The 25,495-nt window shown below is 42.4% G+C and overlaps 1 protein-coding gene across 2 annotated transcripts in view; it reads right to left on the bottom strand.

Annotated features, from left to right (window-relative positions):
• The window catches only part of ATP8A2 (ATPase phospholipid transporting 8A2), an 899,065-nt gene that overhangs the window by 714,186 nt on the left and 159,384 nt on the right, over nt 1-25,495 (bottom strand). The window contains exons 5-6 of one of the 2 annotated variants that reach the window (XM_040340493.1): nt 11,333-11,378; nt 3,005-3,045 (exon numbers count right to left, since the gene is read on the bottom strand). In XM_040340493.1, coding sequence (XP_040196427.1) covers nt 3,005-3,045; nt 11,333-11,378 — 87 coding nt within the window. Of the gene's footprint in view, nt 1-3,004; nt 3,046-11,332; nt 11,379-25,495 lie in introns of those variants that run through there. The other variant, XM_040340494.1, reaches the window with a different exon arrangement.

Below are 25,495 nucleotides of genomic sequence, written 5' to 3'. Positions count from 1 at the left end.
TGTAGAAACAGCTCAATGATTTCGTTTTTCATTTTTAATAAAGTTGCAAAGATTTCAAACAAACTTCTTTCACGTTGTCATTATGGGGTATTGTTTATAGAATTTTGAGGAAAATAATGAATCTAATCCATTTTGGCTGTAACATAACAAAATGTAGAAAAAGTGGAGCGCTTAGCTTATTTTGTCAAAGCTAAAGGGCCCTTTCACACAGGGCGGATCAGTAATGATCCGCCTCTGTGTGTCCGTACAGCTCAGCGGGGATCCTCCGTAAAATCCCTGCTGAGCTGGCAGCTGACAGGGCGGTCCCCGAACACTGTGCAGGGACCTCCCTGTCTTTCCTCCGCTCTCCCCTATGGGGAATCGGATGAACACGGACCGTATGTCCGTGTTCATCCGATCCGGCAGACAGAAGAAAAATAGGGTTTTCTTCCGTCCGAAAATGCGGATCTTTGCGGAGGTGGACAAATTACGGGTGTCAGCGGATGGTCATCCGCTGACACCCGTAATCACATAAGGACCCATGTATGTCCCGTTTTCATCCGCAACGGACGGATGAAAATGCGGACATACGGTCCGTACGTGTGAAAGGGCCCTTTAGCGTAACTCCACTTTTGTTGAGAAAAAAAAAACATTCCCCTCTGGGTGATCTATGTACATTACAAGGATTTTAACAAACTTTGTTGCAGATTCCTACCTTTTGTTATTCTGAAGAAATCCATGTGTGTTCCTCTGTGCCCCTGAGCTTAGTGAGTCTAATAGGAGTGGTTTAATAATTATCAATCAGCTGTGCACCTGCAAGCCTGTAATGAGGAAAGCTGTTGGGCCTGCATCCCTTTAGCCGTGATTTTTTATTGAAAGTATTTCACCAAAAATTACATTTTTGTTGCAGGAGATGCCTGAAATCTGAGCCAGTCACACAAGCAGGAAATTACATATCTGGGGGATGATCTGTACACATTCTGTGTACACAACACCTCCAGGTAGCCATATTGCATTGCATTCACAGAAAATTATAGAGCTGCAGATTGAAAAGGAAAGGTAATTTTTAATAACATTCAAATACAATATGACTTGTGTCACAATGGTATACAATATTTGATTTTTTCTTCATTTGCTAATTTTTTCCCCGTGAAAGTGGAGTTAGCCTTTAACTGAAAAAGCTAGAAGCTGGTTGGCTACCCGACACAACTTCACCAGATTTTACACTCTCCAGTTTTAGTAAACCAACCCCATTGTGTCATTTTTTAGAAAACTCTCTTTAAAGCAACCTTTAGCGCGCCAGAGGGGGGCCCCAGAAGAAGAGGATCGGGGCTGTTCTGTGAAAAGCCATTGCCCAGAGCATGTAAGTATAGGCATGGTTGTTTTTTTTTTATTAAAAAAAACAAAAAAACAAGGGTTTACAACCCTTTCACCACCTCCACTCTTGTAGGAAGGCTTTAAGCTTTTGTAGTTTGTCTGTGCGCACTTGTGCTCATTAAGCAAAAAGAACATTTGTAAGGTCAGGAATTGACGTTGGATCAGAAGACCTGGTTTGCAATCGGCATTCCAGTCCATCCCAAAGATGTACAGTTGAGTTGAGATCAGAGCTCCATGCAGGTTATGTTCCCGCACACCAAACTTGTCAAACCTTGTCTTTATGGAACTGGCTTTGTGTGTAGAGAGACAATCATGCTGGGTTTAGAAAGGGCCTTCCATAAATTGTTGTCACGTAGTTAAAATTTCACAATTGTCCAAATGTTTTTCTTTATGCCTCATTCACAAAAGTAGCTTTTGTCTCTATAGTGTACAAGCTACACACAAGGGGTCATTTACGAAAGGCAAATCCACTTTGTACTACAAGTGCAAATGCACTAGAAATTGCACTGAAAGTGCACTAGGAAGTGCAGTCGCTGTAAACCTGAGGGGTACATCTGAAACGAGGGGAAGCTCTGCTGATTTTATCATCCAATCATGTGCAAGCTAAAATGCTGTTTTTTATTTTCCCTGCATGTCCCCCTCAGATCTACAGTGAGGCCTCGTACACACGACCGAGAATCTCGTCGTAAAAGAAACTTCGTTTTCCTCAACGAGGTTCTTGTCAGGCCTCGTACACACGACCGAGTTTCTTGGCAAAAACCAGCAAGAAACTTGCTGGGAGATATTTTTTTGCCGAGGAAACCGGTCGTGTGTACATTTTCGTCGAGGAAACTGTTGAGAAACTCGACGAGCCAAAAAGAGAACATGTTCTCTATTTCCTTGACGGGAATGGAGAAAATTGGCTTGTCGAGTTTCTCGATGGCTTCACAAGGAACTTGACGAGCAAACCGATGTATTTCGCCCGTCGAGTTTCTCGGTCGTGTGTACGAGGCCTTAGGCTTGTTGAGAATTTTGTCAAGCTTTCTTTGCGTACACACTGTCAAGACTTTATCTTGTCGTTCTCAAACGCGGTGACGTACAACACTTACAACGGCACTATAAAGGGGAAGTTCGATTCCACTGGCACAACCCTTGGGGCTGCATTTGCTAATCTCATGTTACTGCGTGTTAAGTAAAAGTTTAGTAAGAGATGATTCACGCTTTTCAGTCTGTTACAGCTTGACGAAAGTGCTATCTCCATTACGAACGCTACTTTTACCGAAGGTGCGCTCCGGTCTCAAAAAGCTCTGCCACCAAGTTTCTTGATGGATTTTGTCGAGGAGAACAGTTGTGTGTACGAGGCCTGACTGCACTTCCAAGTGCACTTTCAGTGCAATTTCAAGTGCTCTTTGCACTTGTAGTGCAAAGTAGGTTTGCCTTTAGTAAATAACCCCACAGTCTTTTTTAGTGTATTTTTGTATCTGAGAGGTGAATCAGAATCATTCTCCCGCTGATCCATGAATTGTGTGTATACTTTTGACAAATACAAACAATGTTTTATCAAGCTTCTTTTGTTGCACATTCTGCTTCCCAGAATCAAAGAGATCTGACAGCTCCTCTGTAAAGGATCTGCTTACATCTATCACCAAGAAAACAGCAGTGTACATACCTCCTTCCATATTACATTCTGCCATGTCCCACCTTTCAGCACTGCAGGAGAAATAAATAAAAGCTGTGTCAGCTTACACAACAAAACAAATCTAAAACAGCTGTCATATGAATAATTGCAAAATAAAACAAAAGCTGTCATGGGAGTAACTGTATATAAAACAAAGGCTGAATAGCAAGTCTGTATTTAGAATGGTAAACCATTGTTGTTAATTGAGAAAAAAAAACTACGGCCTAAAATTTTGCAGTCAAAAATAGTTATGTATACAGTACATATCTGAGAAGGACTGCACAAGGAACAGAAGCCCAGCTCCCACCCATGATGCATATGGGGGCTCTTCCTATTCTCTTCTAGATGAGTTGCTATCAACATGACGTGGCGTACACAGTGAAGAGTGGTAAAAACAGAGGGTTGGCCAAAGCTTTTTTGGGCATACTTCTCTTCTGGGTCACAGGAGTGCACTTATTTCTGATCTCCTGTAACCCAGATTGAGCCCATGTCACAGAGCCAGCCCAGGCTCTGCAGAGATACCAACTTTAAGACCAAGATCCACCCAGATGTCTGACCATCAGCTAGCTCAGCCTCTCAGCATGCCAGCAGCTCCCGCCTCCTCCACAGCCCGCCACTCCAGTGAGCACTGGAGGAGCACAGCAGACAGAGACGATGGACAGTCACTCCATAAAGACCGAGACCGATTGCTTAATACTCAATCTTAGGGCCAGTGGGGGACAGCTGCAGCATTACCCATACCTTATTCTTCTAACTTTAGACTAAAGGCATGGGCCAAATATTGTCCGGTATTCGGCCCGTGTGCACAGCAGCTTGTCCAGCTTCAGTTGAACGGGCATGCCGGAAAAAGAGCAGCCAATTGGCATCCGATCAGAGCTCACAGTCAATGGCTGTGAGAACTGAACGGTGTGTTCTGGTGAGGGAAGTGGTCCCCCTGTCAGAACACAATAACACAGCAGGGATATCGCAGGGATATCGCTCCTCACAAGCTCATGCATTTTTTTCCGTTCAGCACGCTGGGTTAAACACAAAAAAAACGTAGTGTATACCAGGCATTAGCAATTAGCCCTTGCAGTGTAGGGGGTGCCCACTACAAGGGTAGTGTTTTACCAATCCCGGAGTTCAGCTCTAACTATACAGAGTTGCAGATTAAACACTAGGGGGCTCTGTATCGGCCTCCTCTTCTTCCAAAATCCCTGTTTAAAATGTATCTAGACCCAAAAACTACAATTTGAAATATTTGAGCTTACCAGTCCTTAGATGTGTTGGCTGTATTAGGTTTATTTTTTCAAACTTGTTGTACTTTATATATTGGGGAGCATCACACTAGGCTGCTCTCCTTATTTGGACTACAAACTCTTACCCCTCTCCTAATCTCTATTATATAGATACATCAAGATTTCTGGCAACATCATAAAGATTTTTTTCTGTGCTTGTTTTAGAAGTATACACTGGACTCCAGAGGCAATAATCAGTGGATAATTGCGTCTGAAATGAAAGGTGCATGCAAATAAAGGCTGGTACGCACAGGCCGGTGTCAGCCGTCTCAACAGAAACCGGTCAACATTATGCCGGTGAGTACAGCAGCCTGCCCGATGTCGAATGGCCATGCTGAAAAACCAGCATCCGATCAGCGCTTACAGACAATGGCTGCAAGTGCTGATCACTGTGTTACCTGCGTTATGGAGAAATTTCCAAGTCTAGGCACATCTGACTACATCCAAACTCAGACATCGATCCCTAACCGCAGGTTACAACTTGGTTTGAAGCTACATGCAAACAGCGACAGCTGCTATTAGCCGTCATTACTTTGTACAGTCTGAACAGATGCTACTATTTGCATGCACCTGCTGATTTTTGCTGCTGGAATTGGGGGTGTATGTGGGTAAACACCAGTGTGAAGAATGCCTCACTCTTTACCTTGGAGCAGAGGATGTTTCCCTGCCTATTGTGGCATTCTCCATAATACAAGTAAAAAATATAACAGAAACCCCAGAGATATAAAAACTGCCGTTTGTTATCATTATCTACCGTATCTTCATTATTTATCAAAACTCAAACATCAGTTTGGGTATTCCTTTAAATCAGACTGATCCTTTGTATGTACATGTATAGCTAAATGGAAAAAAATATATACTGCGCTTACTCTAAATAAACTAATAAAAGCCGCAACTAAAAAATGTTATACAACATTATAGCTAAATAAATGATTGAAAAGACTGTCATGCCCCTTTAACTGGCTGAGCTGAGTGATTTCATTAGTAACTTCAATTGTTTAATCCCCTTATTCATCAGTATCACGCTTTGTAATTAGTCTCAAGTTAAGTGCTATTAATATAATAAATAAAGTCAGCTACACCATTATGAAGGAAATGTTTGATAATGTAAGCTTTGTGTGCCACATTTAATTCAATTAGAAACTCTACAATCTTTTTCTAACATTTTTACAGATATGTATTCTGGCCAAATGCACGCTGAGAAAACTCAACACGGGAGGGGGACCGGGTTATATATTAAGGCCGGGTTCACACTGGTACGACATTGGGAGCTCATGTCGCATGAGCTCACAATGTCCGACATAAGTCGGTCCGACTTTGAAAATGCTCCCTGTACTACTTTGATCCTACTTCAGCCCATTATATATCATTGAAGTCGGATCAAAGTATGATCATTATCCTTACCATCCGACTTATGACATCCAACATCGTGATTACAGCAGCAGTAAAAGGAATTTATCTCACACTGGGATTGTTTTAATTGGTCAAAGGACACGTCATACTATTACAAAGTCGGATCAAAGTAGTATCCTGTTCATTCAAGTCGGATGGATGTGGATGTAGGACCAATGTAGGACCGATGTAGGACTGATATCGCAGGGCAAAGTAGGATGAAAGTTGTATGACTGTCGTGTCGTACCAGTGTGAACCCAGCCTCAAGGAAAATCCACTTTGCACTGAAAGTGCACTTAGAAGTGCAGTCGCTGTAGATCTGAGGGGAACATCCAAGAAAAATAAAAAACATAATTTTTGCATGCACATGATTGGATGATAGAAATCAGCAGAGCTCACTTTGATCTTCCCCTTAGATCTACAGCGACTGCACTTGCAGTGCACAGTGGATTTGCCTTTAGTAAATCAACCCCCATGTTTTGCACCATTCTAAGAATCTCATTGGTAGGCTCAGTGGGCCATTTACATTCAACCTGAAAAATCTCCCACTCATTTCTATGTTGCAGAACCACTGAGCTCTCATAATTTAAATTCTGTTGAAAAGTTCTAACAGACTCTGTGCAATCAGACCTAAAGCTGAACTCCAGACAGCTAAATACACAGAAGAAATATGAATACATTTTTATATACATTTTTTGTAAAGGCACTGTATATAATATATATATATACAGGGCTTTTTTTCCAGGGGGAACTTGGGGGAACTCAGTTCCACCACCTCTGGCTCAGACCCTTTGGTGCCTGCTCACCACAATCACTTGTAAACACAGAAGTCTGGTCTCTGTGTTTACAAGTGACAGCTCTGCACTCTGTGTGTAACCCCCTGAACTCTGCACTCTGTATGTAATACAATCCTGGTATTTAATGCCCCTTTAAGACCCTTCTACTGTTTGTGAAATCTGAATGGGGTCGTGGTTGAGTTCCTGCACCTATTTTCTGAGAAAAAAAGCTCTGTATATATATATATATATATATATATATATATATATATATAGTTGATGTGAATATGGATGGAGCCAAATACAGGGCAATCGTAGAAGAAAACTTGTTAGACTCTTCAAAAGACTTGAGACTGGGGTGGAGATTCACCTTCCAGCAGAACAACGCCCCTAAACATACAGCCAGAGCTACAATGGAATGGTTTACATCAAAGCATATTCATGTGTTAGAATGGCCCAGTCAAAGTCCAGACCTAAATCCAATTGAGAATCTGTGGTAAGACTTGAAAATTTCTGTTCACAGACGCTCTCCATCCAATCTGACAGAGCTTGAGCTATTTTGCAAAAAAGAATGGGCAAAAATGTCACTCTCTGGGCAATGCTGGCAGAGACATCCTCCCCAAAAAGACTTGCAGCTGTAATTGCAGTGAAAGGTGGTTCTACAAAGTATTGAGATTTAAACCTAAAGAAGTACACCCATCTAGTGTAGTAGCTAGTGCCAAGACTTTATTAAAAGCAATGAATAAAATGCAAATGTACTCACAGAAGTCCTGGAAAGACTAGGCATTACATAGCCTAAAGCTCACATAGTGAGGCCTACCAGAAGGTACCTCCCTTTGCCAACAAGGCAGTCTGACTATGTCAATCTACCATGCTATAAAAAAGCCAAACCCATCAATCCATGCTTTTACCATGGCCATTCTCATTAAGCCACACCCACATGTTGTCACTTATCACTGTCTATATGATTGACGATGGGCTCTTTCCATCATTTCCAGGATAATCAGACACAGGTCCTTGAATAAAGGGGTTGAAAAGGTAAATATTTGTTTTCTAAATAGCTTCCTTTACCTTAGTGCAGTCCTCCTTCACTTACCTCATCCTTCCATTTTGCTTTTAAATATCCTTTAAATGTCCTTATTTCTTCTGAGAAATCTTTACTTCCTGTTCTTCTGCCTGTAACTCCAAACAGCAATGCGAGGCTTTCTCCCTGGTGTGGAGTGTCGGGCTTGCCCCCTCCCTTGAGAGGGGCGAGCAGGAAAGTCAGGATGCTCTCTACGTTTGCTCTCTACATTGCGGATACAGAAAGGAGCTGTGTGCTAGTGGGCGTCCTGGCTCTCCTGCTCGCCCCCTCAAGGGAGGGGGTCGAGCACGACACTCCACACCAGGGAGAAAGCCTTGCATTACTGTGTGTAGTTACAGACAGAAGACCAGGAAGTGAGGATTTCTCAGAAGAAATAATGACATTTAAAAGCAAAATCGAAGGATGAGGTAAGTGAAGGAGGACTGCACTAAGGTAAAGGAAGCTATTTAAGAAAAAAATATTTACCTTTACAACCCTTTTAAAGAGATGATCTGTTCAGCAAAAAATAACTTCTATAGCTTTCATAGTAACCCAACAATGCAGACATAGGCTTAATTTGCAATTATCTCTGGATATATTTCCTGTCTGCATTTATTATCTCCTAAGCTCTACCAGAATGATGTTCTGATATATACTGTAATGAAATTATCCATTAGTGTCTCATGGAATACTTTATATTCTGATGTGAAAAGTCATGAGAGTTAAGCAGCCCATACACATTTTTTTTTTTTTTTTCAGCCAAAAATAATAATAATCTATTCCTCCATCCACACAAACGAGGTGGATATGGAGGAACCCCCCCCCCCCCCTGCTGGGACAGTGTATTCCAGCAGAGGCTTCCCCTGCTGTCAGAAAGACATCTATAACGAATGATTTGCATTCCGTATTTTAAATCCTTTGTCTGTGCGTAATTTCGTATATATTCATATTTTCATTCGTATATTTGTATTTTCATTCGTATGTTTTGTAAATCCGTTTCTTTGTCTGTTCGTAAATTTGTGTACTCGAATCGTTCTTTCGAATGGGCACTGGGCAGTGTAGTTACAGATTATCTCTTTTGTGCTGAGTCACATTGGACAGTGTAAAGCCTCGTACACACGATCGGACTTCAAACAAAATATTCCATGGATTTTTGTCCGAAGGGAGTTGGTCGGGCACACCCATAGCATATACACGGTCGGACTTTGCACCATTGGACTTTTGTTGCCGAAAAGTTTGTCTGTTTGCAGAGCAAACTTTTGTCCGATGAAAACCGAAAAAGTTTGTCCGATGGAGCGTACACATGGTCGGATTTTTGTAAAACTTTCTCATTTTGAAGTTTGTTGGTAAAAAGACAGTCCGTGTTTACGGGGCTTAAGAGAAAGTCTATCTTAATATGGATTAGCCGCGTGTTGAAAAATTAAACTAAAATACGAGATTGCAAATGACCGCGCCGCGATGTATTTACGAAAGTACAAAATTACAAATCCATTCGAAGCACGGTAATAGACACGAATCAACAAAACCAAAACAAAACATTGTTACGAATCAATAGAAAAGGCAATCTCACATAAGTAACAATTACTAAATTACGAATAGTGTACCGAATAAACGAAAATTATTATCTAACAAAATTACGAATTTCGAATCATTCAGTATCAATGAAAATAAAACTGTCACAAAAATACGAACGGGTCCGAATAGGAAAACTTGTGAATCTTTACGAATCTACGGAACGAGACGAAACAAATCTCTACATCAGTGTTGAAAACCTGACAGCTGCAGAAAACCCAACACTTCTGGTCCCAGGTCCCATGATATTGGAAGGGATGCAAGGATGCAGGAAAGTAGGGGCCTAAGGCGATAGGCTCAGGCCCCGTACACACGACCGAGTTTCTCGGCAGAATTCAGCCAGAAACTCGGTCGGAGCCGTATTCTGCCGAGAAACCCGGCGTGTGTACACTTTCGGCCGAGGAAGCCGACGAGTTTCTCGTTGAGCCAAATAGAGAACATGTTCTCTATTTCCTCGTTGTTCAATGAGGAAAGTTGGCTCGCCGAGATCCTCGGCGGCTTCACACAGAACTCGACGAGCAAAACTATGTGTTTTGCCCGTCGAGTTCCTCGGACGTGTGTACGAGGCCTTAGAGCTTGTCTTAACCTCCCTGGCGGTATGATTCTTTCAGAAAAAAGGTGCTGAAAGCGGTACCATTATTTGCAAGGAAATTTGGCGTTTTATACTGTAGGCCTGTAATTCTTAGGAATAACTCACTTAAATCTGACCAAACAAGAGTCTTGTAGGCATCCCGGGTATGACATTTTTTTTTAAAAACAAAATTATAAATTATAATATAATAAATAATTATAAATAATTATAACAAATAATAATATAATTATAATTAAAATTATTCAATAATGTAATCAACTCAAAATCACTGAAATTTGCTCAGTTGCAGAATTGTCGCTGTCATTACTTTTATTTTTTTATGACGAATTTCCCCACAAATCGCTATCGCACAATTCTGCAAGTGATTATAATTTATTATCGCTGTTTTCTAGCTGCTCTAAAACCATTTTTGACATAAAGGGACACTTTTGGTTGCTATGGACAATCTACAGTTTGCAGGCAGAAAGAACAGTTTTTATTATATAAAAGTACATGTAGGACACTGGACAGACCACTAGGGACAAGGGGGGGTGTATTTTTTACATACAGTACTGTAATCTATAAGATTACAGTATACTGTATGTAATGTGTTTGTTTAGGTTTTGAATTTGGCGCCGTTCTCCGCTCCCGTGCGTCGTAACGTCGCAGGGAACGGAGATCGGCGGCACAGGAGGACGCTGTGTGAATCGAGCAAGGTCCCGCTCGCTCACACAGCGCAGTGGCATCGTTGGATCCAGGGACAAGGTAAGTAAACCATGCCTGTGGATCCAGCGAGGCGAGCCAGAGTCTGACTCTGGATTACCGATCCTAGCACAAAAATCGAACCCCGAGTCAGACTCGGGAATACCGCCAGGGGGGTTAATGTAAAATGCAACTTGCCTTTCGGTGCATTCAACTTGCATTTGAGGTCCATTTGAGAGGTCACAGTACACTGACAGGGGCATTTAACCTGTAGTGAATGTTCTTCTGACCTGCATTTGCCATCTATCTAAGCTGGGTCACCCTGCTTGTAGTCACCATTGACAAGTTGTATGGGGAAAAAAGGCTGTTGATAACTGGTCCTAATGAAGCACAAACTCTAAAGCCTCGTACACACGACCGAGGAACTCGACGGGCGAAACACATCGTTTTCCTCGTCGAGTTCCTTGTTAGGCTGTCGAGGAACTCGACAAGGCAAGTTTCTCCATTCCCGTCGAGGAAATAGAGAACTTGCTCTCTTTTTGGCTCGTCGAGTTTCTCGACAGTTTCCTCGACGAAAATGTACACACGACCGGTTTCCTCTGCAAAAAAATATCTCCCAGCAAGTTTCTTGCTGTTTTTGCCGAGAAACTTGGTCGTGTGTACGAGGCCTGAGTAAACAGAAAACATGAAGAATACACAGCAAATGGATCTTCTGTCTTTCTTGATGAACACGAAACGCCCTACGGCATGAAACACCAATGGGGAGATCTCACTGCTGCCATTTCCAAGAAATATAAGGATCCATTAGGTAATTTAGCCCATCAATGTCCACCTATAACCTAAATATCCTGTAAAGAGGCTGTAACAAGGTAGCACACAGCTGCATTTTATTTAAGCCGTTGAAGTGATAATAAGCCAAAATAATAAGAGTTACAACAAAGAAACAACCAAGAGATAGAAACTCACCTATTGTCTTCTTTTTATTAACAGTATTGTCTGCCTTATGTCTTTTCTGCAGAAAGAGAACATATCAGTAATCAGAGAGCAAAATATTGTATATACGGAATAATTAATTATATTTACATTATGGATTAAAAAAAATGCATGTGACAGTCAGAAGTAATTGAACTGGACTTATTTGAATGTTACACTACTCAGTGGCTTCCTCAGTTAAAATGAGTGTCAGGAACATACAACAGAATTTATAGTCACACATGACATACAATTTTAAATGGCATGGGTTCATGAAATCTCAAGGCAGGTGGATTGCCCAAAATTTAAATGGAGGTATGAAAACACCCAATTGTAATGAATGTGTATGATAGCCCTGATTTGGATAAAGATACCCTTACCTGCAAGACTGGTCTTCCCCTATAGCTCAGGTAAGGTTTCCACCTTTTCTGAAATCAAATACTGGCTTGGTTGTCTTCTTCCTATTAATAACATTTGGCAACATGCCCAAAGCTAAGGCCTGACACGTATCCTAGATGGGTGAGGACTTCTTGTTTTGTGTAGGTAGAAACAGTCCTACAAATGTACACACAAGCCTGTGTAGGCGATAAATTTGTGCATTCTCTATACCTCATATGGTCTCAGTCAGGGCTCAAGTCCTGCGGGAACGTGTGGGAACGGAGTCCCTGCACTTTTTTCACAGCAGGAACGCAGTTCCCTTTGCAGGACCAATCCTTCACTAAGTGGCGATGCCCAGCTTGAGTCACTGTCAGGGGCAGAAGAACCTTAGTAATCCTTTATGTTACTGGCCACTTCCTGTATATGGATTCATTGGGGAGTGTGTGGGTATTCCGTCACGTCCTCGATGCCGCAATGTCTCCTGGGAGCTTTTGTCATTGTTCCCAGGAGATTGCGGATGTCTGCCGCGAGTTATCGCGGGATTTAGAAAGAACTTGCTTAAAGTTCTTTCTAAATCCCACGATAACTCACGGCAGACCTCGGCAATGTCTCCTTGGAACAATGACAAAAGCTCCCAGGAGACAATGCAGCATCGAGGAAGTGACGGAATACCCGCACACTACCCGATAAATCCATATACAGGAAGCGGCCAGTAACATAAAGGATTACTAAGGTTCTTCTGCCCCTGACAGTGACTCAAGCTGGGCATCGCCACTTAGTGAAGGATTGGTCTTGCAAAGGGAACTGCGTTCCTGCTGTGTTTAACTCAACAGATTTTCAGTGCAATTTTTTTAAAGCTGAGCTCCAGGATAAGCAAATCTTGTCTAAATACAAGAGTCATGTGTATTCTTACTTGACCCTTGGTGTGATTGTGTATTTCTTCCAGAATTGTGCAATAATCCAGTGTGAAACTTTTCCTCTAAGTTTGAGATGAGCATGAGATTCCCACAATGAAGACCAGTCACTGTTGCCCTCGCTCCTTGTGCAGAGTGTCTGGTCTGGTTTCCGCCCCTATTGTGGTTTTCTGTAGGCAGCCTGTAGTGGGTGGGGCCTGCCGTGCCCCTCCCACAGCTCTGCTCTCTGCAGCGGCTATGTATAGAACAGTGATGATGTCACAATGTAATATCTGGGTTTTTAGAGGCATTTTAAGGACGGAAAGTAGATTTATATCCTTTGTAGCCATTGAAGAATATTTTTAAATGAAATGTTTTTTTTTTGCCCATAGTTCAGTTTTAAGACTTTTAAGGCCTTTTCCTCAGGCAAAGTATCTATTCTAATAGCTAACATAGCCAGGGTTTCTTCAAGACATCATTCAACCCAAAGCAGGAGTCACTGTAATACCCCCCCAACACGTTTTTATATAAAGAATACTCAAGGAAGCCCACCATGAGAAAAAAAAAACATAACCTACTTCTGAAAATGCTGGCTGCTTGGCTGACCTTCAACACCGACTTGAAACAAGTACGCTCACCAGGAACTGAAACTTCATTATCTGCATACTTGTCCCAGATCAGGTCAAGCCAAAGACAGCTAAGCATTTTCAGAATGAGATTAATGATGATGGCAGTTTATACTTTTATCTCCTGACAGGTTATCTTTATATCTTTACATTTTGAACACACTGCATATGGTATTTTATATTTTTCATAGAGTTCTATGGGTCAGATACTTCTGACCTTCAGAAACATTTCTTAAAGGGGTTGTAAAGGTTTGTTTTTTATTTTCTAAATAGGTTCCTTTAAAGCGGAGCTCCACCAAGAAAAAAAAAATGCTGCAAAAAAATATATATATATTTTTTTTATACATACCTGAATTGCCTGTTGCTAGGCAGATCGTCCTAATCTGCCACTTCCTGATCCACGGTCCATCTTCTTTCTTCTCCTCCTCGCGCTGCCTCCTGGGGAATGGGGGAGCGGTGTCTTCTGGGACCTTGTGTGTGTCCCAGGAGACATCGGCCATTCACGTCACGCGGTTCGCGCATGCGCAGTAGGGAATCGGGCGGTAAAGCCGCAAGGCTTCACTTCCTGATTTCCTCACCAAGGATGGCGGCGGGGTAGCCGAGACCCGCGCGATTGCTCGGCTTCGGCTGCCGTCAGTGTCCTTATTAAAAGTCAGCAGCTACAATGTTAGTAGCTGCTGACTTTTATTTTAATTTTTTTTAAAACCGGACCTCCTCTTTAAGCTAGTGCATTGTTGGTTTACTAACCATTTCCTTTGATTTCCCTTCTGAATGTTTTATTTGTTTGTCTGAATTTCTCACTTCCTGTTCCTCTTCAGTAAGCTGTTCTGGCTGACTAACCTCCATGGATGATGGGGGCAAGCTTACTGAGGAGAAACAGGAAGTGAGAAATTCAGACAAAGAAAAAAAACATTTAGAAGGGAAATCAAAGGAAAAGGTAAGAGGACCAACAATGTGCTAGCTTAAAGTGGTTGTAAACCCTTTACAACCACTTTAGCCTACAGGTAAGCCTGAATTAAGGCTTATCTGTAGGTGCTTGAAATATCTCCCATTATTAGTAGCCCATTATTAGTAGCCCATTATGCTTTACCTTTACAGGGAAACAAAGAGGAAGTAACACCCATCAGGGTTTATTTCCTCTTTAAAGGAACCTATTTAGAAAATAAAATACAAACCTTTACAACCCCTTTAAGGCGCTTTTCAAACACAGCGGATCCAAGAGGAATCTGCCTGCACAGCGGGGATCTCTCTGCGGATGGAAACCAACTTCATATCTGTTTCCATCCAATTGTCATCCAATCCGTCCGATTCGAACGTATCGCCATATGTTAGGTTTTAGCAGGTTTTATTGAATCCGATGCTCGTGAGTGGCAGCGGACACATGTCCGCTGATGTCCGTCACCCCATAGAGAACAATGGGTGTTTCAATCAGGTCTGCCTAAAAAATTGGGGTGATCGGGTGCCATGACCAATTAGCGGCCCGACACCCGCTGATTGGATTGTGAATCGCAGCAAAGCTGGGCTACGTGATCCAGCACAGAGTGACTGTCCTGCAGCAGTATATATACGGTGGGAGGTCCGCAAGCGTTTAAAGTGACACTAAACTCAAAAAAATTTAATTCTATTCAAGTATGTATTCTTATCTCAGAGATGTACTTTCTTTTGTCTTCTCCAAATTCCTCTTTTTTTGCTGCTGCAATCCAACCTTAAGGGGTGGCTATAGTCGTTTTCTATGGTCCCACTGCAAGTAACAATGTAGTCACCTTCTCTTGCTTGCCCCCAAGATGGACTAGGGACTATGGGATTTAAAGTATGCATACAGCAGTGTACATGACCACAACTAAGCAGGGGAGGTATTATATTGCCTTCTCGTCGCCTGTTTTAACCCCCTAAATTCCGAACTACTGCACTGGAACCGAGTGCATTGCGTGTGGTTGCGGGGTGGTTGCAGTATGGCCCCATTCAACTGAATGGAATGCATTCGGCAGGCGGTAGTGACTTCCAAACATGACAGGGGGTATAATTCCTGTCATGGCTGTAAAGAAAGAAAGTGCAAAATATCAAAAAGTGAAAAATTCAGCGCTGGGATATAAAGATTAAACTAAAATACAAGTATGCAAGCCAGCACTGAGGATAAATTCAAAAAAATTCCCAAAGCATATAGTAGTGAATAAGTGCAGCGCAAAAATTAAATAAATTAAAATAAACGATAATATGAAAAATAATAATTTTTTTAAAGTCACGGACCGCAACGGTTATATACCGTTGTCCAGTTGCCATCATAGGCTCTGGCTATGTAATATACCTAGGGGCCAGTTCGTGAGGTTGCGCAGAAATTGTACTATTGAGGCTGATTTTTTAACACAATCGCAGGTTCTTGCCCAAAGATTTGTCCAGAAGGGCTATTCTACTTCAGATATTGATCAGGAAATTGAAAGGGTACGTTTAATGGATAGGGATGTCATCATTGCTGATAAACCGTGTGACCCTACAGTTATTGAGGCAAATATTAACCATAAAATCTTATTGCTATATAATATCCAACACAAGAAGTTTGAACGTATAATTGTCAAGCATTGGGCAGTCTTGAAGGGTGATACCGTCCTGGGACCAGTCCTGCCAGAGCGGCCCCAATTCGTTTATAAGAAAGCCCCAGCTTTGCGGGATCTTATAGCCCCCGGGGGTCATTGACCCACCTATTATACCCAGACCTCGGTTATTTAACTTCTTATCAGGTTTTTATGCCTGTGGGAGGTGTGCCACATGTAAACACGTGAAGAATAACATCAAAAAACGGAAACAATTTAGTTCAACTGTAACCCGCACCGAATATACCATCAAACAGCTTGTCACTTGTGACACTGAAGGAGTCATTTATATGTTGGAGTGTGAATGCGGGTTGCAGTATGTCGGTCGGACTTCACGTGCTTTACATATTCGTGTAGGAGAACACATTAGCTGTATTAAAAGAGGGGTCAGAACACATAGTGTGTCTAAACACTTCAGACAGCATCATGACCGTAACCCCAAAGGTTTAAAATTCTGGGGAATAGAAAAAGTGTCCAAACACTGGAGGGGTGGTCACTTCATTCGCCAATTAAGCCGTCGCGAATCGTATTGGATCTATGAGCTCAAGGTTGCCTCCCCTAGGGGCCTTAACGTGGAGTTTGACTTAAACTGTTTTATTTCCAATCGGTGAATTATCAGGGGTAACAGTCTATTGATTTTAATAAAATATTTTTAAATTATCAGTTTTAATGTTACTAGTTTTTAATATATGACATATTTAGTTTTTAATATGTGTTTTTAATATGTCACTTGCATAGATATAGGTTTATATTATTTAATGTAATTTTAATGCTGCAAGTGGTTAGTGTTAAGTGACTTGAATAGGTCCTTTTCAATTTTTAATGTAATGTAATTATAGTGCTATAAATAGCCATTGTAAAGTGATGATGATCGTGGATGACGTCTGCCTTTTTATAAATGTTTTTTTAATTATCTATTATGGGTGAGAACTAGCTATTATAAGCTACTGGACCCGTTTGAATGAGGTTTTGGCTTTAATTCCTTTTTGCCATTAAGCCTGGTGGGGTCCCGTTTGCTTTATTATTATCATAGCTATCTACTTCCGCTTTTTCCTGTGACTCTACTAGCCTGCCCCGGATGTTGTTGCTCAATGTTAATTCACTATTGGCCGCATCCATGAATGTCATGACCCGGACGTCTTTATTTTGTGAGTCTCTGATTGGCCGCATCAACGAGGGCTCTGATTGGCTGCTGGGCGCACAGGACTACTATATATATTTGGCCATTGGGGACGTCGAGTGTACTCGCTCCACCTGACGCTGATGAAGTCCCGCCCCCGGGACGTAACGCGTACGTAAGGGGAGGAGCTACGCAAGACGTCACCCCGATCATCGTTGCTGAGATCTTTACTGTTACAGCATACACTCGGCTCAGCGAGTGTTTTTAAATGTGAGTGCCATCCCTTTTTACCTTTCCTTCAAATAAAACTAGTATACAGAGAGCACTAGATTTTCCTTTGTGTATCTTTTATACATGGTGGCCTGCTGATATTCCTGTGGTATGGTGGTTCCGTATGGAGGCTGGATCTGACTGAGGGTTTCGCTGACATGCTTTGTGACTCTTTTGGGTCGAAGCAATGAGGTGAGAGTCCATCTTATCTGCGGTGGTGGATTTCCTTGGTGTTTCCTCTTCACTCTCACTCCTGTTGGATTTCAGTGTGTGTTTCACATTTATTTAAGGATTGTTTGGACACTTGGACATTTATTTCACTGGCCAATTATTATTTTTCATATTATCGTTTATTTTAATTTATTTAATTTTTGCGCTGCACTTATTCACTACTATATGTAAAGAAAGAAAAGCATCACAGCTGTGGCATATGCACACCCCTGGCTGCTTCCCTCCCAGCTAAGACGTAGGCCCAGATTCTCAAAGGGCTTACGACGGCGCAACGCAATGTACGCCGTCGTAAGTCCTAATCTGGGCCGTCGTATCTATGCGACTGATTCTTACAATCAGTTACGCATAGATATCCATTAGATTCGACAGGCGTAAGGCTCTTACGCTGTCGGATCTTAAATGCAATATTTTTTTCGCCGCTAGGTGTCGCCTCCGTTGTTTTCCCTGTCGAGTATGCAAATTAGCAAAATACGCGAATTCCCGAATGTACGCGCAGTCGACGCAGTGAAGTAACGACGTTTATGTTAGATTAGACGCGTAAAGTTGCCCCTGCTATATGAGGGGCAACCAATGTTAAAGTATGGCCATCGTTCCCGCGTCGCAATTTAAAAATTTCCGTTGTTTGCGTAAGTCGTCCGTGAATGGGGCTGGACGCCATTTACGTTCACGTCGAAACCAATGACGTCCTTGCGACGTCATTAAGGGCAATGCACGTCTGGAAATTTTAGGGACGGCGCATGCGCATTACGTTCTACCTGGCTCATTTGAATTAGGCGGGCTTGCGCGGGGGAATTACGCTACGCCGCCGCAACTTTACAGGCAAGTTCTTTGTGAATAAAGCACTTGCCTGTAAAACTTGCGGCGGCGTAACGTAAATGACATACGTTACGCCGCCGCAGTTTTACGCCCATCTACGAGAATCTGGGCCGTAGTGTTTAACGATATTGTTTAGTATAAATGAACATGTTTACAGGAGATGAGAGCAGCCTGATGACCACACCAGGCTGTTGCTGCTCTTTCACTGTTCAATCTGGCTGGTAGCAAGATAGGGACCTGGGTATGTCACTTAACTACAGTCAGGTCACCAAACTAGTTGTGTGGTCTTCAGTAGTTGGCCAGCTTAAATGTGTATTGCAATATTAGAAAAAACAAGAATTCCAGTTTTTATGGAAAAGAATGCTAGAAATATGCAATAGGGTGTAGCAGTGTGGAGACAGATATTTCAGATTTTTGATGTGTATTTTATTCTCAGAAATTAAACTGCAGGATGCTTCTGTTTTGCATGACATTAGGAAGGACAAGGACACACCATGCTGAGCTTTTCTCGGTAACTGCATTGCAGATAAGAGAATAAACCTGGTATCTACTCAGCATTAGTGGCTCACAGCAGATGATTGAATCTGGATGCTATGTGGTCTGTCCAGGCAAAAGCATGCAAAAATGAAAACTGAAAGACAAATCAGACTTGTTCCATGTAGGGTCTTTCTTCTTTTTCTCATGCATAATAAAAATAAAATGCCAAATTCTGGAATTTACAGTGATAGTAAACTCAAAAGCAAACATGTATTACATCGCAGCTTACCGAATCTAATGTGATAGCTGCATTAAATTTCTTTTTTAGGCTTTCTATCTTTATTTCAGTCTGGTGATCTGGCCAGTAAGTCTGTTGTTCAAAAGAACAATCTCTCCTGCAGATGTAGCAGTTAGAAGGTTGATACAAACCATTTAACAACAGGAAGGGGTGCTTGAAAGATCAGCTTTTATTTATTTATTTATTTATCTCAAAAGGAAAAATGTTTGCTGTAACTGCTTATAAAGTATTTGCTGGAGCTTGGCTTCAATTTGTTAGTGAATTTAAATCTTTAAATGGTGCTGTCCAAAGGTACCCCTGTGCTTCTTCATCCATAGTGGAGGCACTCTAATAGAGAATGCTGGTATACAAGGAAAAAGAACCGCTGCTCCAGGTGTATGATGAGAGCCTGAAATGGAATGTCTCATAGAGTGCCAGCCCCGGCCCACCTCCGTGGGAAATTTGTAAGAGAAGAAAATAAATGGCTGCACATCCAGAGATTCCGATTGCCTTTTATTGTTCACAATGATGACACCAACATGAAGTCACGTAGACACGTTTCACACATACATCTTGTGCTTAATCAATAACCTAATGATTAAGCACAAGATGTATGTGTGAAACGCGTCTGACTTTATGTTGGTGTCATCACTGTAAACAATAAAAGGCAATCAGGATTTCTGGATGTGCAGCCCTTTCTTTTCTTCTCTTAATAGAGAATGCTACTCTTTATATGTGTACTAACATATACATTGTGAGTATTCGTGTCGTGGAGAGATATATGTATATGCATGGATGTTTTCACCTGTATTGATACTCCTTTACATTGTTGATGCATAAGGACGTGTTATTACTATCTTTATAGAATTTTTATATGCTCTGATTTTTCCCCTGAAGAAGAAATAATTGCTTACTTTGAAACATGTTGGGACTTCTGTGAACATTCCCACGGTTCGGCCTCCTACGCATGAGACCAACCTTATGTTTAGCATGAGCATTGTTTTTGCTTTATGACACTATGCTTTGCACACATGTTATTGTTTTTAATCCGGTCTTTGGTATTTTCTACCATTACCTTTATGATGTCTAAATAAAACTTTTTTGATCTTTTTATACTTGTTATTTGTTTTTACTAAATATACCTGGTTGGCTAATGCCTGTAAATTCCCCTGGGGCCTTTTCTTTTGATTTACAGTGGGCTAGATTCAGAGACAGTTACGCCGGCGTATCAGTAGATATGCCGTCGGAACTCTGAATCTACGCCGTCGTAAATTTAAGCATATTCTGGAAACCAGATACGCTTAAATTAGCTAAGATACGAGCGGCATAAGTCTCCTACGCCGTCGTATCTTAGGGTGCATATTTACGCTGGTCGCTAGGTGGCGCTTCCGTAGATTTCAGCGTAGAATATGCAAATGAGCTGGATACGCCGATTCAGAAACGTACGTGCGCCCGGCGGATTTTTTACGTTGTTTGCATAAGGCTTTTTCCGGCGTAACGTTACTCCTGCTATATGAGGCAAGGCCAATGTTAAGTATGGACGTCGGGACAGCGTCGAATTTTGCGTCGTTTACGTCGTTTGCGTAAGTCGTTCGCGAATAGGGCTTTGTGTAAATTACGTTCACGTCGAAAGCATTGACTATTTGCAACGTGATTAGGAGCATGCGCACTGGGATACGTTCACGGCCGGCGAATGCGCCGTTTGTGAGAAACGTCATTTACGTTGGGCCGGTTTTATTTACATAAAACACGCCCACCTCTTGACAATTTGAATTTGGCGCGCTTACGCCGGCAGATTTACGCTACGCCGCCGCAACTTACGGAGCAAGTGCTTTGTGAATACTGCACTTGCCTCTCTAAATTGCGGCGGCGTAGCGTAAATAACATACGCTACGCCCGCACAAATTTACGTCGCCCTACCTGAATCTAGCCCAGTGTGTTTTTGGGATGTGGCAGCTAGCCTCCACTCATATACAGCATTAAAGGGTCACTAAAGGAAAAAAAAATGTTGCTGAAATTACTGTTTACAGGGTATAGAGACATAAAAGTTAACTGATTCCTTTTAAAAATGATTAAACATAGATTAAATTCAATCATATAATGTGCCTGCAGTTTCACTTTCGTTTTTAAACTGGTTTCATGTTTCTGTGAAGTAGAGAGACCCACAGAAAAAAAAAAAATCCAGGGCAGTGTTTTGTTTTTAAAATGAATCTGATTGGTTCTGAGGAGTTTTAGACACACAGCTTGGACCACAGTGAAAAGCTGCCCTGAGATTTTTCATAAGGAGCCAGACAAGCAGGAAGTGTGGAGATCACAGCAGAATTACAGCAACTTCAAAGCAAAAACGAACAATGAGGACATGAAACCAGTACTGCAGTAAGGTAAAGGAAGCTATTTAGCGGAATTTTTTTTTTCCTTTAGTGATCCTTTAAGCTTATATTTGTAGCACTCTGATAAAACAGGTGAAAACAGAGGGATAAAAAGCCTAAAAAGAGAAAACTAATACAGCCACCACATCTAATAATTGTTATGCTGCAATATATTACATTTTTGGCTTTGGTTTTAATAGTTGTTTCATTTAAAATCATATTCACAAAGTGGAATTTGCCATAAAACTAAAATTCCCCTCTCACTTGTAGATTTGCGAATGATCGTTTGTACGAAAATTCTTTGTACATTTGAGGACTGGACAATTGTCATTCAATAGTATTTCAAAAAGGTATTTGAAGTCTTGCTTTTAACATTCAATTTTGAAATTAATAAAAATTATTAATAATAAAAAACCACATACACTCTTAAAAATGTGGTATTCAAGAAAAAATTTACATCCTGCTCCTTCAAATTTTCTCGCCACTTTGGTCAAAAATGATTGACAATTTACCCCACTAATGATTAGAAGAGCAAACGGAAATTCTAAAAATTAAACACAATTCTACCAGTGTATAGCCAGCCTTACACAGAGGGGTCCTTGCCTCCTTTTTAAATAGCAAACATGTTATACTTACCTGCTCTGTTCAATGGATTTGCTCTGTGCAAATCCATTGCACAGAGAAGCTCTTCTTGGATACCCAGCAGCCGCTCCTATTTTGTGGGCTTGATCCCAAGCCGTGCTGCCTGCATCCATAGACACAGATAGCGCGGCTTTGCCCTGTTCCCCCATCACAGGATTTGACAGATAGCAACGGCAACCAATGGCAAAGCCTGTGAGAGTGAGGCGAGAATACAGCTGCTGCAGACAGGCACATCGCTGAATTGAGTGAGGACTAAAAAAAAGCGGGGTGCTGGGGGATACTGATATCTAAACATGTTTTGCCTTGATGCAGGGAATGCATTAAGGTAAAACATGTTTAGGCTTTATGGCCCGTACACACGATCCGAATATCGGACGAAAACGATCGTCCGATGAAGAATCGTACGATTTTCGGATCGTGTGTACACTACTTTCGAGAGCCGATCACGACCGTTCATCCGATATTTTTCGATCGGACATGCACGAAAATTTTCCTCGTACCATGTAAGATCGTATGATTTTCGTTTAGTCAGTACAGTTGTCGTCCGACAATACAATACAAATACATTACAACACATGACATCACTTCCGATTATTTTTTTCGGTCGTACGAGAATTTTTGTGACTTTAATAACCTATTTCACTTTACTTGCGACTATTAAGCGAAAAAAGTCGTACGATCCGTCGTACGATATTCGGATCGTGTGTACGGGCCATTAGAATCACTTTATTTCAGACTGTTACTCTGTGGCTTAATTTTTCTAAAAGTTAATTGCAGGAACAAGTTTACAATCGGACACTGTAGAACTGTGCCTATATAGGCTACATGGGGGGGTCAGCAACCAGGAGATCATGATCTACCGCCAGATCGCGGACAGGTGACTGGTAGATCGCGATCTGGGCCTGCTGGCCCGCCATCCCAGAACATCAAACAGAGTGCAATACAGAGGGACTACTTATAAAGTTGGATCTGTAGTAGGGAGCAAGAGACGCATAGGCCGATGCCTCCTCTGTATTTCTGGCTCCTGCCCATGCGGAGTGATATGTTGCTTCCTTACCACCTGATTTAAACCCATGATTGCACGTGACTGCAACAAGGTAGTATGTCAATTAGAGGTTTAAATGAGGTGTGAGGAGGCGGAACTGTGCCCGGTGATCTTTGACTTGTCCCATGTTGTTCAGTTAGATCTCCACCTCTTTAGGGTTGCCTACCCCTGGGCTACATGTTTACAGAGTTTTCTTTTTCCTGCCTCACAACTTAGGCTTCATTTCCACTGGCGTTTTTACAGCCACTGTTGTTAGCCTTTTTTACAGCTTAGCCTGTCCATGTTTATTTTGTAAAAAAAAAAATTTTTTTTTTTTTTGTGAGCTGCAGCTTTAAAAGTGCCGCGGTCGCGTTTTTGAGCGTTTTCGCGCGTTTTGAGCGTTTAACGTCTGGCGTTTTTACAGCTCTACTCTGGAGCTTCAGAACGCCCTGGTCCTGCGTTTTTTTTACAGCTCAAAAACGCCTATGCCATTTGCAGCTCAAAAACGCCTATGTGGGCATGATGCCATAGAATAACATGGACAGGCGTTTTTAAGCTGTAAAAAACGCTCAGAAAAGTGGCTGTAAAAACGCCAGTGGAAATAAAGCCTTAGAGATACTAATGACACTGGATAAGCATATAAACCAGGTTTCAGAAGTCTAGTTCCATCTTCCATACTTCCTCAGTACATGTTTCCATTAGTCACTGTTAGCTATGGTGACCAGATTCAATAATACTTGCCAAATAGTGGACTTTTTGTCTGTCTGTCATTTTGGAACAAAGCCCCCTTGGCAGCCAGGGGACATATGAAGTAAAAGGCTATAATTTCCAGCATAATGACTGATGGAGGTATAATGATCTACAAATTAATCCCGTTAAGTGCTGCCTCCCATTGAGTCACATACGAGCATCATGTGCAAAAGCTTTTCACAAATCATAAATCTAATTAACAGATTACTGTACCTGCAGCTGTGGGAATATTGTCCTCTTACCATAAATACCACTAATTTTCACTAAACAACAACATCCTCAGGTGCCGGCATGATGGATTAGGACCCATTTAAAAACAATTAACTCATTTACTGAAGAAGGACTTGCTATGAATGCTGAAAGCCATTGCGGGAGGTCAAAAGATATTTCAATTTGAGTAACAATGCAAATTATCAGTCAATTTGGAAGATATAAGGTCATGTCCATTTAAGATACAAATGGTCACTGCTCTGTACCTACCCATGTGATACCTACCACGTGGGTAGGTATCACATGGGTAGGTACAGAGCATGATGGGACTGTGAGGCCTATATAGGTCCGATGCAAGGCGCGCATCCGTCATTTCAGCGAGAAGAACCGGCGTGTCAACATCGGGAGAAGAAGAGAAGTGAAGAACATGACGTCACAGCACGGAAGAAGAACTCACAGCACGGAAGGAGAAGAAGACGTACAGCACGGAAGAAGGCACCGGACAGCGAGACGAAGAACCGGGGTGCGCCGAGTCAAGAGCGGAGAGCGGCGAACATAGAAGGAGACCCCCCGGATAGCGGAGAAGACCCGTCGGGATAGCGGAAGAAGAAGCCCCCCCGCCGAAGACGCCGGAGGAAACCCGCCGGGGGGTGGGGGCTTTTTTAAAAGCGACCCCCCCCGGCGGTGGAAGAGAACCAGACGGCGGCCCCCACCCACCCGAAGACGTCAAAGAAGAAGCTCCCCCTGGTAAAAGAGCTAATAAAGAAGACAGGGGGGGCCTCCGGAGCAGACTAATAAAATATTTTAATACCCTGTGTGGTTTATTTGTGTTTTTACCACTTTTCTTGCAGGTGAATGGGTAGGGGTACGATGTACCCCATACTCATTCACTTAGGGTGGGGGGCCGGTATCTGGGGGCCCCCTTATTAAAGGGGGCTCCCAGATTCCGATAAGCCCCCCGCCCGCATACCCCGACAACCAACGGCCAGGGTTGTCGGGAAGGGGCCCTGTCCTCATCAACATGGGGACAGGGTGCTCTGAGGTGGGGGGGCCGCAGTGCGCCCCCCTGCCCCAGGGCACCCAACCCCCCCATGTTGAGGGCATGCAGCCTGGTACGGCTCAGGAGGGGGGGGGGCGCTCGTCCCCACTCCCTTCCTGGCTGGCCGGGTAGCGTGCTTTGGATACGGGTCTGGTATGGATTGTAGGGGGACCCCCTACACCGTTTTTTTTCGGCGTAGGGGGGCTCTCCTTACAACCCATAACAGACCTAAGGGCCCGGTATGCTCCTGAGGGGGGAACCCATGCCGGATTTTTATTTAAAATCCGGCGGGGACTTCCCCCTCAGGATTCATAACAAACGCTGCACACGTGTAGAATTGGCGGGAATCCAAGCCGGATCTCCCGTCGCTTCTATGACGCGCTTGCTGGGATGTGCTGTCACTATTCCAGTGAGTGCGAGATCTCGGCACCATGTCGCCGAGAATCA

The sequence above is a fragment of the Rana temporaria genome, chromosome 2, assembly GCF_905171775.1.
Source record: "Rana temporaria chromosome 2, aRanTem1.1, whole genome shotgun sequence".
Lineage (NCBI taxonomy): Eukaryota > Metazoa > Chordata > Amphibia > Anura > Ranidae > Rana > Rana temporaria.
This window is presented reverse-complemented; position numbering and strand designations above follow the sequence as displayed.